The sequence below is a fragment of the Anser anser genome, assembly GCF_964211835.1.
Source record: "Anser anser genome assembly, chromosome: 1".
In the NCBI taxonomy this organism is placed as follows: Eukaryota; Metazoa; Chordata; class Aves; order Anseriformes; family Anatidae; genus Anser; species Anser anser.
This window is the reverse complement of record NC_139720.1, coordinates 103,804,351-103,820,317: the sequence shown is the minus strand read 5'-3', so window position 1 is coordinate 103,820,317 and position 15,967 is coordinate 103,804,351. Positions and strand designations below refer to the sequence as shown.

Below are 15,967 nucleotides of genomic sequence, written 5' to 3'. Positions count from 1 at the left end.
GCAAGCCTCCAATCCCCTGGGACCTCTCCAGATAACCAGGAATGCTCGTAGATGGTGGAAAGCGGCTTGGCAACTACCTCCGCCAGCTCCCTCAGCACCCTAGTGTGAAGCCCATCTGGTCCCATGGACTTGTGACGTTCCAGATGGAGGAGCAGGTCTCTAGCTGTCTCTTCCTGAATCACGGGTTGATTCTCTACCTGAATCACAAGGGACTTCCAGGTCAGTGTGTAAAGTACCCTGAGGATAACTGATCCGACTATTAAAGACATGTAAGAAGACGTTGAGAACCTCAGCTTTTTCCTTATCCTCAGTGATCATATTTCCTGCTGCATCAAGTAAAGGACAGAAATTCCCCTTGGTTCTTCTCTTACTGTTAATATATTTGTAAAAGGGTTTCTTGTTCTCTTTTACTGCAGTGGCCAATCTGCGTTCAACTGGGCTTTTGCCTTTCTAACTTCTTCCCTACAAATCTTAGCAACTTCTTTGTAGTGTCCTCTAGTAGCCTGTCCCTTCTTCCAGAGGACATAGACTCTCTTTTTCCCCCAGAGTCTCAACAAAAGTTCCCGGTTCATCCACGCTGGTCTTCTTCCCCTCCAGCTTGCCTTATGGGACTCAGGAACAGCCTGCTCCTGGACTTTTAAGATTTCCGTCTTGAGGAGCGTCCAGGCTTCCTGGACCCCTTTGCCCTTAAGGAGTGAATCCCAAGGGACCCTTGCAACAAGTGTAATGAACAGGTCAAAGTCCACCCTCCGAAAGTTCAAGATAGCAGTTTTGCTAGTTACCCTTCTGACATCACCAAAAATAGAAAACTCTACAATTTCATGGTTGCTCTGCCCAAGACAGTCCCCAGCCTTCACATCTCCCACCAGTCCTTCTCTGTTAGTGAAGAGCAGGTCTAGTGGGGCACCTCACTTGGTAGGCTCTCGTACCAGCTGTGTCATCTATCTTCCACACACTCTAGAAACCTCCTGAACTGCTTCCTCTGTGCAGTATTATACTTCCAGCATATGTCAGAGAAGTTGAAGTCTCCCATGAGAACGAGCGCTGGTGATCATGCAGCTTCTGCAAGCTGCTCATAGAATGCCTCATACATCTCTTCACCTTGATTAGGCAGCCTATAACAGACCCCCACCAAGATGTCACCCCTACAGGTCTTCCCCCAATCTTTATCCATAGACACTCAACTTTATCGTTCCCAACCCCAAGCTCTTCAACATCAAAACACTCTTTAATATAAAGACCCACACCACCACCCTTCCTTCCTTGTCTATCCCTTCTGAAGAGCTTGTAGCTGTCCATCACAGTACTCCACCCGTGGGAGTGATCCCACCATGTTTCAGTTATGGCAACTAGGTCATAGTTAGCCTGCCGCACAATCGCTTCCAGCTCCTCCTGTTTGTTGCCCATGCTGCGTGCATTGGTGTAGATGCACTTCAGATGAGACATCTGTCTCACCCCCAGCTTCAGCACCATTCCCCTAGGCTCTTCTCTGGTGAGCCCTGTTTTATCCCTTTCCCCCCATCATAGCTAGCTTAAAGTTCTCTCGACGAGTCCTGCTAGCTCCTGTGCTAGGATTCGTTTCCCGCTTTGAGACAGGTGAGTTCCATCCATCGACAACAGGCCAGGGGCCGAGTAAACTGCCCCATGGTCAAAGAACCCAAGGTTCCTGTCTCAACACCAGCCTCTCAGCCAATTACTCATTACCTGTGTTTTCCTAGCCCGCTCTGTGTCTTTCACCTCCCCAGAAGGAATAGAACAAAACACCACTTGTGCTCCTGCTCCTTGAACTATTCTCCCTAAACTCCTGAAATCTCTTTTCATAGTTCGCAGGCTTCTCTGAGCGATTTCATCACTGTCCACATGAACTATGAGTAATGGGTAGCAATCAGTGGGGTGAACCAGCTCCAGGAGTTTTCTAGTTATGTCCCTGACCCAGGCCCCAGGTAGGCAGCACACTTCCCTACGGCTCGGGTCTGGTCTGCAAACGGGGCCCTCCGTTCCCCTGAGAAGGGAGTCGCCTACCACTACCACCCTTCTTTCTTTCCTGGGAGAGGCGGTCTGAATGCACAGAGTCAACCGCCTCGTCCTTGGTAACCTCTTAGGGGAACCTTCCCGCGCAGCCCCACTTACCTCCCCTTCAGTGTCCAATGCTACAAACCTACTGCTTAGGGGGACCTGGGGAGGTGTGTGTGTGTGGGGGGTCGCCAAGGATGCTGAGCAGGGACCCTCCCCTCCCCACCTCTGCCTGACAGGGGCAGGGCAGGGGATCCACCACCAATTGTGGGGTATCTCCCTGGCGCCTTTCCCTCTGGCACGCCAGGGAGCTACTCCACCAGTCGATCTCCTGCTCACAGTCCCTGATGGCCCTCAGTCTCTCAACCTCCTCTTTCAGCTGACCAGACCTTCCACCTGCTCGCACCCCACACAGGTGCAATACCTGCTGCCCTCCCCCGGCAGCAGCAGGCTCTGGCACTCCCTGCAGCCAGAGACCTGTACAGCCATGGCCTTGGGCAGGCCCTCTGTTTGGGTCACCACAGCCTTTTTGGGGGAAGCTCTCTGCCTGATGGAGACCACAGCAAAAACTGCGGTCACAAAGGCTGCCAGTAGACAGGATGGACAAGAAAGGGAGGAGGGACAGAATCCCTGTGCCCCACAGCCACCACTGCAGCATGCTGCGGGCAGCTATAACGCGTTGGTCGCCCCTCCCTGCGCCTGGTGGGCAGCGACTCCTCGCTGCCCTCCCTGAGGCTTTTTTAAGGCTGAGGGCGATGTGATTCCATGAACAGTTGGTGAAAACCCCGCGCCCTGCAGCACCAGCGGCACACACGCTGCTCGCGGTGGGCACCTGCAGCCACAGCAGGTCATAGAAAGTCTATGACAGGGCACCCTGTCATAGAAGGCTACCAAATTTGTGATGATTTGCCCTTAGAGAAGCCATGTTGTCTGTCACCAGGTACCTCTCTGCACTTCTCAAAATGTGGTATTTCCAAGTGCTTCCCTCATGCCAGGTTGTCTCCAAAACATTTTAGCAAGAACTACGAATTCCACTTTTATTTTTTTTTACTACTTCTTGTGCAGTTCACCAAAGCTTTGCAACTTCTCTTGACTCCCCAGTTGTTTCTGCGCAGGTGGAGTCACTAGGTAACTATCATCTTTCAGACTCTGAATGCTCCTTGTATGTGGCAAACTCTTCTTCCTAAACAAACAAACAAAAACCGTTCAAAAATTTCCCTATAAAGCTTATCTATAACTAATGCAACTATTTCTCTATAAAGCATATGGCAGTGCTTTGGTGACCAGTCTTTGCACTGCACTTGTTTTCATCATCACAAGTGCATAGTTAGTTTCATAGGGTCTCCCCAGTGATACCACATATCTGCAAGGTTGTCCTGCTGTAGTATTTCTGAGATTTGCCTCTTCAGAAAATCCCATGTATGGTCCCAACATATCTTGTACATTTCTAGGTAAGTTTAGGTAAGCACAAGACATTTGGACATCAAGCAGGGAACAAAGGATGGCAAAACCGGTATGTACGTAACTGGATCATACATAACTAAAAAGTAGCTCTTCGCAATAAAGTGTTCTCAGGACTGGGTGAGTGTTCAGGTCAAATGTTTTGCCAGTGCATTTTCAGTGAAGGAAGTACCATTTGAAATAGTATTTGGACTGTTTTGTAAAAATGCTTGTCTCAGCATTAACCTTTAAACAGTCTAGTGAGTCATTTTGTGAGACTGGTTTCCTTCCTGTACACAGAAGGATAATTCCAAATGTTGTGTCCATCCACAGAGACAGGCTTCATGGGCATTCCTAGACAATGCCATATATATATATGTATGTTTCTTAAATAAGCAAAGCAAAACAAAACAAAACAACAAAACAAAGCAAAAGCAGAAATGATTCTTCTCCATGTTTTATTATCAGGCTACTCATACATTGGTATGCACTAGATATTTTATCTTACTTGTGTAGGACTTTGTATTTGCTCACCTCATATGATTGAGCTCCAGCCAAGACTTTTGCTGTTCTTTGGTTCTCATTCATTAACAATTTCTGTGGGAAGCCTATAGCTTCCATTTCTTTCACAGTCAGACTTTAAATAAGCTCTCCTTCACGATTTCATCCTTACTGCTTAATCCTGTAAAAACAAAACAAACCCTCAAGCTATTATTGGCAATGCTTTATTTTTTCTTGGCCCAAGGACACTTGTTTGAAAAACTAACAAACCAAACAGAAGACTTATGCTCCCTGTTGGATAACTTTCAATAGAATCAAATGGGGGAGACACATTCCCGGTGTCCTGGTGCTCCCTGTGCACCTTTCCTCACGTGCTTACAAAAGTTGGCCCTTTGCCACTCTCTTGTTTAAATGCTCTCTTACAAGAGTTGTAAGAGGATTGTGGCACATGACAACACAATAAGGAGGCGGGTGACATTTAATGTTGGTAATTGTGAATTACTGAATTTGGAAAGCAAACACAACTATACATAGAGTGGTGTAATCTAGGTAAGTTACCACTTAAAGAAGAAACATAGCAGTTGCTGTAGAAAATTCTATTAAAAACCACGTCACGATGCTACGGTATTCAAAAGGTAAATACAGCAGGAAGTATTCAGCTGCATCTTGAATACTGGCTGTCGTGGTGGTCCTCTATCTTAAAAACAATTATAGTAGCAGAAATTATGTAGACAACCGGACAGTCACGGCTCAGAATAGTTTCTTCTGGTGGACAAGCTCAACTGATGAGAACATTTCACCCTGTGAAAAAAAGACATCTAAGTGGCAGTATGAGGGATATGAGGGGAATAGTTTTATGTAATAGTTTTATGTAAATTTTAACAGTACATTAACTAGGAGATATCAAATGAAATGATCAGATAGAAGTTTGAAAACAAAACTAAAAAGCAAACAACCCAACACTTTTCCACATTTTGCATGATTAGATTCATGGCTTAAAGGATGATTATTGGTAACCAAAAGTATGAACAGGTTTAAAAAAGCAATTAGATGAATCCAGAGGAGGAAAGTCTATAAAATATTGCTAATTAATGCACACCCAACTTCTGGCCCACAAAGCCCTTACATTACAGCTTGCCAGTCTAGTATACTAGGAAACTGTAATTCTGTATTGTTTACTGTCTTTAAACAGCTCTGCTCTGTTCTTCTCCAAGGTTTGCCTCTCATTAACCTCTTTGCCTTCAATCTGGCAGTCTGACAAGCAATACAACACTGGCATACTGTAAGTAGGGAGGCACAGCTTTCTTTTGCATTGTGGCACGTCTGCATTAAGTATAGACTCCATATATTCCCACATTTTCTTGTGCAGGTTGTACAAAAGTGTTCAAACCTCTATTCCCAAGCAGGTACCTGTCTGTCATTGTGTGCAGCCTGGCAGGGCAAGGCCTTTCTTCACCCACACAGCAGGGTATGGACCTCTGATCCCCAGGCATCAACATCTGCCACAAAGCAATGTGTCAGCCTCTCCCTTCTACTTCAGAGAAACAGAACAAGCTGGAAGAGGCGAGGGGAAAACAGAAGTTGCACATTTGCATAATTCCATCGTGTTCAGGTACTTAGCTCACACCAGTCATGCATCGTTCCTGTGTATCTATTCATATAGCTGTCCATTTTTTTTTTTTTTAAAGCTAGGCCAGTTACATTGACATATGCTAGTTAAATTACAAGTATGCTATTTCATTGGTCTTAATGACCCCAGACTGTTCCTTTTATTGACTTCAAAACAGTTTCACTTACCAGATCTATGGAATCAGCAACACAATCCCCCTTTCCGAGTTTCGTTTTTTTTTTTGCACTGGGCACTGTCAGAGATGCAATGCTGGGCTAGTTGGGTGTTTGGCATGATGCAAGGACAGTTTCTTTGACTGCTACCACCCTGTTCCTCCTACAAACCTCCAGATGCAGTTTCAGCTCTCACTGCATTAACTCTTGTTTCATACCAGAAAAAAATAAATATATATATATCCCTCAAACTCAGTGCTGTTTCATTTATTTGTTCTTATAGTCTCAGCAATAAATTGTACTCACTGTCTTGCATAGATAGCTTAAATTACTTCCTGGCGCAATTAGCCCATGCCACGTCTGTCTCTGGCTGTGGGGACAAAGATAACTTTGTTTATAAACTTTTCTTACACCTTTTCTCGTACCTTTTCTACCAGTTTTCAGAGTGAACATTTAGGATTGTTAGAGACTCAGTTCACAGGCCACCGCACAGCAGAAGACTTCAACACCAACCTTCACCGGGAAGTCTGTGACTATTAAAAAACGGGAGTTTACACACTATTAGTCCTTATCAAAAAAAAAATGTGAAGGGGAGAACAGGGGGATCTGCTTCAGCACGCCCCGACCCAGGGCTTCCCAGCACCCGCCGTGTCACGGTGATCCCGGTGCCGACAAGCCGCCACCCCCCTTGGTGGCGCTGCCTGCCCGCGGCCCCCCGCCCCACGGGAGGCCTCAGCCGCGCGGCGCCGCGGTACCGCAGCCAGCACCGAGGCCAGCGCCGGCGCCCCGGCGGCCAAACGGGAGCTCGCACACAGGATGGCGCCCGGCGCGGCTTCGTCAGCCCGCACCAAACATGGCCGCCCCGAGCCCCGTCAGGCGGGGGGAAGCGGGCTGCCAGGAGCCAAGATGGCGCCGGCCGCGCTTGCTTTGTCAGGACCGGTTCCAAGATGGCGGCCGGGCGCAGCAAGATGCCTTCCTCGGCGCCGTCGCCGCCGCGGCCCGATCCCAACGTAGGCGCAGCGGCGCCCCCAGGCGGGGCCTGCCCGCATCAAAGATGGCGGTCGGAAGTGCCGCTTGTTCCTAGGCTCCCACCCTTCGCTCCGCGCCGGGGTGCCGGGGTTGGCGTCCGAGATGGCGGCGGCCGAGCTGGAGTACGAGTCCGTCCTCTGCGTGAAGCCCGATGTCAACGTGTACCGCATCCCGCCGCGCACCTCCAACCGCGGATACAGGTGCCGGGGCCGGGCCGGGGGCCCGTGCTCGCTGCGGGGCTGTGCGCGGTCCCCGCTCCGCCTGGGGCGGCCGAGCCTCTCTCGCCTGGCCTCGGCGCTGCCCGCTTCAGCGGGGCGGGGAGGAGGAGGAGGAGGAGGATGAGGATGAGGCGGCGGAGGCCTTGCCGGGGTCGGTGGTCGACTTTCACATGAGCGACCGATCAGCTGGCACGGTCAATTCTGCGTGGACGAGCAGGGGCTTGGGATGCAGGTGCTCGTGGTGCCTGCTGAGCCGCACTCTGGCTTTAGGCAGGTCAGGTGGACTTCCTGAGGCCTTAGCACCTCTGCCTCCGCTGGCCTCAGCCGCAGATGACATGCTGAATGTTTCTAATAAATTTGAATAGTCTTTTGTATGCTGTCTGTGCCTTAGACCAGAAGTATTCCCTCCTATACTGCGGAGGACGGGGGATTGCCTAGCTAGTCGTACGCAGGACATGAGAGCACGTAAGTGACTTCCAGTGCTTTTTCCAGGCAGAGCCAACATCTGCTCTCAATTTGCCAGGTTCCCAGTATCGGACACGAGTCCAATTTGCTGTAACCAAATGTTGAATTTGGTCTGTTGGCTGTTGCAGTAGCTGGGAGGAAGGCAAAAGAGCTTCATTATGATTGTTATGAAAATATTCCAGGTCTAGGAGTTAGAAATACCTTCTCTGTCTTTAGCCAAAACCAGTGGCATGTCACTGTGAGCTGCTCCTGCAGACTTGCTGGAGAAATTGGTTTGTACTCTGAAGCTCTAGTGGGTATTGCTGGTACTTGCTGGGCTTGGTGATCTGCTGCTGGTGTGGATGCTGTACCTGGCCACAGATGCTTATTTCCATTTGCAGACTCCTGTAGGTTGATGTTTTTTCTGTTTTTTTTTTTTTCTGTTTTTTTTTTAATTATTATTTTTTCTTTCATTCTGCAACAGTCTGTTTGATGGGGCAGCCAAGATGGTTGCATGTATGATGTTTTACCTAGTATAAACTAGCTGCCTCTAGATGTACAGGTACTTGATACTGTTTTTACAACAGTAGGATAAAATAATGGAGTGACTTTTCAGTATGTTTCAGAAAATTAATGAATTTTCCTGATGATTTTAAGTTGCTTTTTGTGTTTACAGTTCCAAGTGAGTTCTTGGGTTTCAGTCTCCCCTACTCTGCAATATTATAAAGGAAAACACAGAGTTGATGTTCTCTGGATAGTATCCATTTCCCTTTATGCAGCAGAAAGGTAGGCTGCTCAGAGCTATGCATGTAGATTGGCAGCAACAGAGGAGCTGAGACCTTATATATTGTTAGAGAAGAGAAGGGGAATAAGGCAGCTGCATGCATTGAAGGTTTGGGAGCAGAGACTTTAGCTGGATGGGCAGAAGTGGAAGGGTTGAAGTACGGTCAGTGAACAGTTGCTTTTCTTTTCAGGGCATCTGACTGGAAACTGGACCATCCGGACTGGACAGGGCGACTTCGTGTCACCTCCAAAGGCAAAACTGCATATATAAAACTAGAAGATAAGGTTTCAGGTAAGGGAAGGGATGTGGTTTGGCAAGACCGTAACTGTGGTTGCTAGTTATGAATCTGTGATTCTAAGCCTGCTCAAAGCTCTGTGATTCTAAGCCTGCTCAAAGCTCTGTATGGTAGCTCTGGACATGCATTAGAAAAAGCTTGCTCTCCTTAATACCTGATTCTTTGTTTCTAGGGGAACTATTTGCTCAGGCTCCTATAGACCAATATCCTGGCATTGCAGTGGAGACGGTGACGGATTCCAGCCGTTACTTTGTGATTCGGATTCAGGATGGGACTGGTAAGTTGAGGGGTCGTGTATATGCCAAGTGTCGGGGTGGAGGAGACGGATGGAGCTGATGTATGTCTGCGTTCATCAGACATACCTGATGGAGCTGCATGCATGTCTGGTGGATTGAGATGGTGGGGGGAGTGCTGAAAAGTCTGGGTAGGGTGTCTGGAGGGGTAGGAAGGTAAGATTAACAGAGGAGGGTTCTCTACAGTACACAGAGTACAGGGAGGAGCATTCAGTTTCTGAGAGCGCTACATGGTGAGAAAAGTGCATCTTACAGGCTAGGAGCAATGAACTTCTGTGAGCTGCTTGTGTTCAGCTGCAGATGTCTCAGAGGGAGGTAGCACAGAGTGGTTTAGGAGAAGCAGGAGGATTTTGGAGTGAATGGACACAGGGGCCAATTTGCAAGGCACCTACAATGACTCCTTCCGTCTCCTTGCTAGGACGAAGTGCATTTATAGGCATTGGTTTCACGGACCGTGGTGATGCCTTTGACTTCAACGTATCTTTGCAGGATCACTTCAAGTGAGTTGTGCTTTTCTGGACTGCTGCTTTTCCTCTGGCCCCTGGAATGAGTTGGGTGGTGGTGCATGTCCTCTTAGAGCAGGTTTCCTCAGGATGATCATGAAGCCCTGCTCTGAGTGTGCTGCAAGCTGAGGGTCCTGCAGGGTCTGATCTGTTAGTCTTAAGTCCTATGACACTACAGGTGGAGTGTTAGACAGTCTCTTGGGTTTGTGGTATTCTGAGCTTTTTGCTATACTGCACTGGGGGTGGTGAGGTAGCTGGCTTGACAAGGCATGACAGTTCTTTGGCAGAGTGGGGAAAGGAACCATGCATTTTTCTGAAGCTCTGCTCCCATTTGCCACAGTGTCTTGTGTTTACCTCTCTTCTTTTTAGGTGGGTGAAGCAGGAGACTGAGATCTCCAGGGAGTCTCAGGAAGCTGACACACGTCCCAAATTAGATTTAGGGTTCAAGGAAGGGCAGACCATCAAACTGAACATTGGGGTAAGGAGCAAAGTTGACTCAGCTTCTTTCTCTGGATATGCCAGTGGAGACTGTTCCTCACTTGTCCTCTCCCTGTATACAGAACATGACGACAAAGAAAGGAGGAGTAGCCAAGCCTCGTGTGTCTGGATCAGGGGGCCTAAGCCTGCTTCCACCCCCACCAGGAGGCAAAATTGCAGTCCCTCCCATCCCTCCTCCTTCTTCCACGGCCATTGCCAACCAAGTCACACCACCACCGGTGCTGAAATCCAGTAATGCGAGCAGTGCAGGTAAACATTAGCATAGAACAAATAGTCTGTTGGACACCAGTAGGCGCAGAGATAGAACATGGGCCTGCTTCAGGGAACTAGTGTCAAAAGTGCAGTTAAAAGCCCTGTGAAACATGACGGACCCTGAGGGCTTTGCTCCCTTTGACCTGAGGATATCCGTGTTTGTTTAATAATAGCAGCTTGATAGCCTTGCAAGGGAGAATAGCACTGTAGCTGCTCTCCTTGCAAGAAGAGAAACCAAATGAATTGGTCAATATGACCTGGTTGGTTGGGTATCAAATTTAAATACCTGAATTCTTCTGAACTCATGTGTGCTTTAGGGGCACTGACAGAGCTGTATAGGGTGTTCAGAAAACTAGTGCTCAGTCATTTGCTTTCCACAGGGAAAGACAGATAGTCCTGTGGTTTTTGAAAGGTGCAGGAAAAGCACTTCTTGAGAGGAGTTGAACAGGGAGGGGAGGTAGTTTTAGTATGAAGACCAGAAGGTGCAAAGTGTAGTGGAATTGGGCTGTAACAAAGAGGTTGCTGCAGTCTTCTAGGTGCTGTACTGAGTGTGTGACTGCAACATGAATGCTGATGATACTCCTGTGAATTCAGGGACATTAGCAGTGCTATATACAGACCTGATTGAGAAGAAACCGTAACCTCTTGAGTGGGACTGGGCTGCCGTGCATGATTTGTACTGATCAGGAGAAGCCTGTTTAATAACTATTATGGTTGCTGTGCTTGGGCTGAATCTGATTCCTAAATCCACTGGGAAGGGATAATATGTTGCAAATCTGCTAGCTGATACACTAAGATGAAGACCGAATGGTTCTTGATGACAATGTACCCCTGCAGCAGGAGCTGGAGGCTCAGTGTACATTTGGTAAAAGGGGCTGCTGTTACAGCAAACTCAGTCCTTGAACATTCTAGCTTCCTTCTTCTGGAGGGAGAGCTGGATGCTGTTGCATCCAGTAGTTTATGTAGGTGACAGTTTAAATGCCCGTGTTTTTGTTGTTGTTTGTTTACCCTTGACTATCTTGACAGATTTTTCTTCTTTTTCTGTCTTAGATATCCTGTTAGACTTAGATGCTCCTGTGTCTGCATCCAAGGCACCAGTGTCAGCTACTGCAGACCTCTGGGGAGACTTCAGCACTGCATCCAGGTAAACTCTGGTGAAGGGAACTCCACACAGGAAGGGTGGCTTCCTCATGGGTGCTGGAAGAGCAGTGAGTTACGAAGTCTTATTAGAGCTGCTCCTTTGATTGTCCTTTCTTTCTTTCTTTCAGTGCTGTTCCTAATCAGGCTCCTCAGCAGTCCAACTGGGTCCAGTTCTGAATGGTCAAAGCAGTGGAATGGAACAAACTGATGACCAAGAGGCTCTAGAGGCACCAGATGGAATCACAGGAGGCACAAACCTCTAGTCTTCAATCAGAAACAAGTCAGGACAATCCTTCTTTTTTAAGCCAGGTCTTCACTTCAGTCAAAACTTACTATTTTTGACCCCACATTGAAACTACTGAACCTAAAGAGAACATACTGACTCCTCACAAGGTGGGCAAGGAGGAGAGGGAGCCTCATTTCTTCTACCTACTTGGCTGTTGCATGCTACATCCTAGCTCTTCTTCCCCATCTTTTCATACAGGGAAAGCAAGAATCCTGAGGAAGGTGGGTACAGGAGGAGGCTGGGTAGGTGCCTCTGGGTTCTTTGTCCTTTTTTTTTTTTTTTTTTCCTCTTGCTTTTTGCAGTTACTTTCAATAGCAGCTCAAGTCACTGCATCTTGGCCTACAGTGCTGAGGGCTGCAGCATTTGGCTAGAGCTTGTAAATGGAATCTGTGAGGAGATAAGTCATGTTTCTCCTAAATCTCAACACAAAATCCTGTTAGATTAATTATGTCTGTGGTGGGGAGTGAACCTCCCCATGCATGCACTACTATTCCTTTCTTTGGTGCAATTCTTTATAGTGCTGGGTGTTCCTGTGCTCTTAAGGGAGGAGTCGTGCAAGTCCTTGAGTAGATCTGCTGCCACTATGCTGTAACTGCAGCTGGGCACCCCATCGTGAGACTCCTTGTTTGGCTTCTAGGTTCACTGGAAAAAGTTCTCTCACTCCTCCCTTCTCCCCTGTTCCTTCATGCAAAGGCCTCATTGTCCTTCAGCTGTTTAACTGGAAATAGCTTTAAAAAAGAAAAAAGAGCCTGTCTTTATAATTTGGTAGTTACTTGCACTAGATGACATCCAGGTAGTCCCACCGTTCAGCGTTTCATGTTCCTGCATCACTATCCTGAGCCCTGGACTTGTATCTGTCCAGCAGTACTTGTCGTGACTCTGCACTGTGTTACAGGTATTGGGTATCCATGCCACAGTAAGAGCTGTGGTGAGACAGTGGGTTATTCTCCAGTGAAGGGACAGTCACTCTCCCCTTTTCAGCTGTCACACATCATTTGGGCAAGAAATGTATGGTAGGCTCAATCTTGAGAACTGTGACGGCCAAAATATCCCACCTGGGTTCCTTGTGGCTTTTATTCTAGGAATAACTTTCTAGGGATGTGAGCTGGTTCCTGTAACTTGGAAGCTTATTTTTAATTTTTTTAATGTGTCCTGAAAATTCTCTACTTCCTGTGTGGTTTAGGGAATTAGAGGTAGAAGGCCCTTACTCTCTCCTGTTCCTTTTGGGAGAGTTTCTGAAGGCCCTTTGATGTGGACGCTATTCCAACTTCAGCAGCTGTGGATGTCATCTGGGTTGTAAGTCTGCTGATAACCCTGGGCAAAGCCTGTGGGCAGGCTAGAAACTTCACAAGCCCTTCCATGCTAGCTGATAAGCCAAAACACTAGTCAGGAAGATGGTTTCAATGACCATTTTATAGTACCTAGTTACTAGAACCCTAGCATTTTGGTACTTCTCTAGACGACTTCTTCCCATTTTCAACGTTCAGCCAGCAGCAACACTTTTGAAACTGGGATATTCTCTGCTAGCACACCTGTGCAAGTAAATTTTGCCCTTTGGGACTAAGATTTCCTCATGAGGATTTTAAGAGAGTAGTAAGTTGTATGTACCTTGCACTTGCTAAGCTCTGTCATCTGTTTTGTCTTCTTGCTACAATGAGGGCATTTTGGGGACTAAGTTTCACCTAGATCATCACTCCAGGAAGCAAAACTTTTTTGAAAATAGCTCTAAAGCTGCTGCAGTTCCACTTGTGGAAGTGGGGACCAGACTGCTCTTGGATGTATTTTAAGTAGTCATTTAATTCTGATCCCCTGGCTCTCTTGGTGTTCCCCTGCTTCCCCCTACCTTCAGAGTTGCTCCTGCAGTCTCATTGTACTTAAGCTCTCTGTCTCCTCAGAATCTGTGGGTGGCCGTAGTCTGCTAGCTAAGCCATGGACTCTGCTGGTTGGCTTTTTTTTTTTTATTTCCTCTCTTATATTGTCAGGTCCTGTCATTTCAACTACACGTCAGTTCCCCAAACTGAGGAAGTTCATAGCACCAATTAAAAACTAACTAGGAGCCTCTTCTGTGTTGTCTTAGTTAGTACTCTGAAGATAATATATTATGTATTTGAAAAGCTAAAGAAGCAAAGATTAAAGATACATGTATATAAAGCATAAAATGTACTGGTGAAATGGCAATTAAACAAGTAATCTTGGGGAAAAGAATGTCATGAGTCTTCTAAGTTGTCAAATTGTTGTTTTGGAAGCCCTGCAGGTCGAAGATCTTTGTCTCCAGCAAGATGCCACTAGCCTACTTGTTCTTCTGCAAGTGCATTATGGCCTGCAGACTGGACAGGAACAGCTCTAGGAGTGAACGAATTTCAGTCTCTGTCGGGGCAAAGTAGGTGCCTGGAAGAAGGACGTAACAATGGCCTATGGCTGTTCCAAATGGTGGGGGTCAAAAAACAACACTGAAAACAGGCTTGACTGGGGGTGGGGGAGAGGAGGGAAGGGAGGGAGGGAGGGAGATACGCTTGATGAGAATATGGATAAAACTAGCAAGTGAGAAAACTTTGTTGCCCTGCCAGTTAGCGTTTCAGACATTAGAGGCTTTACACCCTGAAGGTATTTGTCCAAATTCATTCTTGCAATGCTTGCAAATGTGAAGCAGTCTCTGCTGACTGCAGAGATGAACTCAGTGGGCCCTTTGTCAGGGAGCAGTGAGGGCAGGTTGCTCTGAAAGGAGAGCAAGCTGGGAGCTGAGTCACAGCAGTGCAGGCAAGGGCAGCGGCCTCACCAACAAAGGAATAGTCCTTTGGTACGTAAACAGGAAGATTGGAGTAGGTCAGGGTGAGGATTCAGATCAGCAGGGTACACGGCCAAGCCTGCGTACGGCTGGCTGCACTGTAGGTTAGGCAGGGATCAAGGGTGAGAGCCTTAGCTTAGATACAGTTTGCAGGCATAGGAGGAGTAGGGCCGTGCTGACCTGAGTCCAGGCAGCCATGTCCCCAGAAGATACGGAATATATGCTCGGGACCCTGACATTCTTCTGTCTTTGGTCTGGGCAAGGTTGCTCATGGCCATCTGTTCTTGCACAGCCACACTCGCTCAGTGTTTGTCTGCCAGACAATGAAGTACTACATCTGGTTGCGCTGAAAGTATCGTGGAAGTCACGTGGCCTGGGTAAAGGTGAGAAGTCTTAACCTTTTAAGCCAGATATTTGAGTAGCGCCTGTAAACATTGGTTCCTTTCGTCAACTATGATAGAATCTGTGGTGGCCTGGAAAGAACACCTCTCTGTTTCTTCAGATCTAAGAGGAAAGCCGTTATCCCTTTTCAGTGAATATGGTGGATATACGGCTGGGTGGGTTCTGGCAGTGAGGAGGTGAAGGGTCCCGTCCATGTACTATGGTGAAGCTTGACTAACTTTACAGCAGGTACGTGCAGTGAGAAGGGGTGAATAGACTGGGGTTATTTCTTCACAGTAAGAGGAGTTTCAGGTAAAGTACATCTATGGGAGCTGCTGGGATATAATTGTGCTTGCGGAGTAGAGAAGTGTAGATAATTGGAAAACAGTTCATGAGGAAGAGAGCTTTGACCTCTCTGGAGATCTTCCTGATCCCCATGTCCTTCCTCACAGCAGGGCCTGCTACAGTGCAACACCTTGACGTGTTCTGTGCAAATCCTCTCCCTTTCTCAATGGCCTTCACCAGGAACAGTCTTTCCCTCCCCCTGGGTCTGCATGGTAGAAAAGTTGGCTATGACAGTAAGTTATTGGTGAACTTACTTTGCCTGTTACCAGACTGGTGGAATCTTCCATCTTTTCCTGCACTTTCTGTTGCTAGTGTTTTCTTCTAATCTAGCTTCTGCTGGATGCAGGCTGCTTCAGACATAGTCTCTGATGTTGCAAACAATAGTTCTCTCTAGATGAAGGATTAAGACCAGGCCTTTAATATGAATCACAACATCAAGCAAATACACTCAGGTCTCTGGGCAGAAGTGCCAGGAGACCTGCATGGATGAACACAGAGCTCCTGACCAAGCTTAAACAGAAAAAGAAGGCATACAGACAGTTGAAGCAATGACAGGTAGCATGGGAGGGATGCAAAGACATTGTCTGAGCAGCCAGGGATCAGGTTAGGAAAGCCAAAGCCTGTTTAGAATTAAATTTGGCCAGGGACATCAAGGGCAATAAGAAAGGGTTCTATAGGAACATTGGTGATAAGAGGAAGACTAGGGAAATTGTGGGCCCTCTCTAGGAGGAAACAAGAGACCTGGTCACCAGGCATATGGAGAAGGCTGAAGTACTTAATGACTGTTTTACTTCAGTCTTCACAGACAAGAGTTCCAGCCACATGGCCTGGGCCCCAGAAGGCAAAGGCAAGGGCTGCAGTGATGAAGAACCATCCACCGTGTCCCTGCCTATGGCAGGAGGTTTGGAACTGGATGATCTTCAAGGTCCCTTCCAACCCAAATCATTCTATGAATCTGAGCACTCTCTCCTGTACATT

General features: G+C 47.4%; 1 protein-coding gene and 1 long non-coding RNA gene across 12 annotated transcripts; one reads left to right on the top strand and one right to left on the bottom strand.

The window, feature by feature from the left end:
* Positions 1-2,776: 2,776 nt before the first annotated feature.
* On the bottom strand, positions 2,777-6,630 carry LOC310883235. Of its 11 annotated transcripts, none has more exons than XR_014573382.1 (5): positions 6,492-6,630; positions 6,043-6,106; positions 5,752-5,942; positions 5,365-5,508; positions 4,088-4,755 (listed from the first exon to the last, which is right to left on the bottom strand). It is a non-coding gene; the product is annotated as an uncharacterized lncRNA (long non-coding RNA). The 11 variants fall into 11 exon arrangements; XR_014573384.1 differs by having other exon boundaries at positions 6,504-6,628; XR_014573391.1 differs by lacking the exon at positions 6,492-6,630 and adding an exon at positions 6,250-6,481.
* Positions 6,631-6,716: 86 nt separating this feature from the next.
* NECAP1 (NECAP endocytosis associated 1) lies at positions 6,717-13,680 on the top strand. The gene is made up of 8 exons (XM_083803246.1): positions 6,717-6,965; positions 8,402-8,502; positions 8,679-8,783; positions 9,218-9,299; positions 9,672-9,780; positions 9,863-10,049; positions 11,103-11,196; positions 11,321-13,680. Exons 1-8 carry the CDS (start codon positions 6,868-6,870, stop codon positions 11,367-11,369), a joined length of 825 nt encoding a protein of 274 aa, XP_083659372.1. The 5' UTR covers positions 6,717-6,867; the 3' UTR covers positions 11,370-13,680.
* Positions 13,681-15,967: the final 2,287 nt, after the last annotated feature.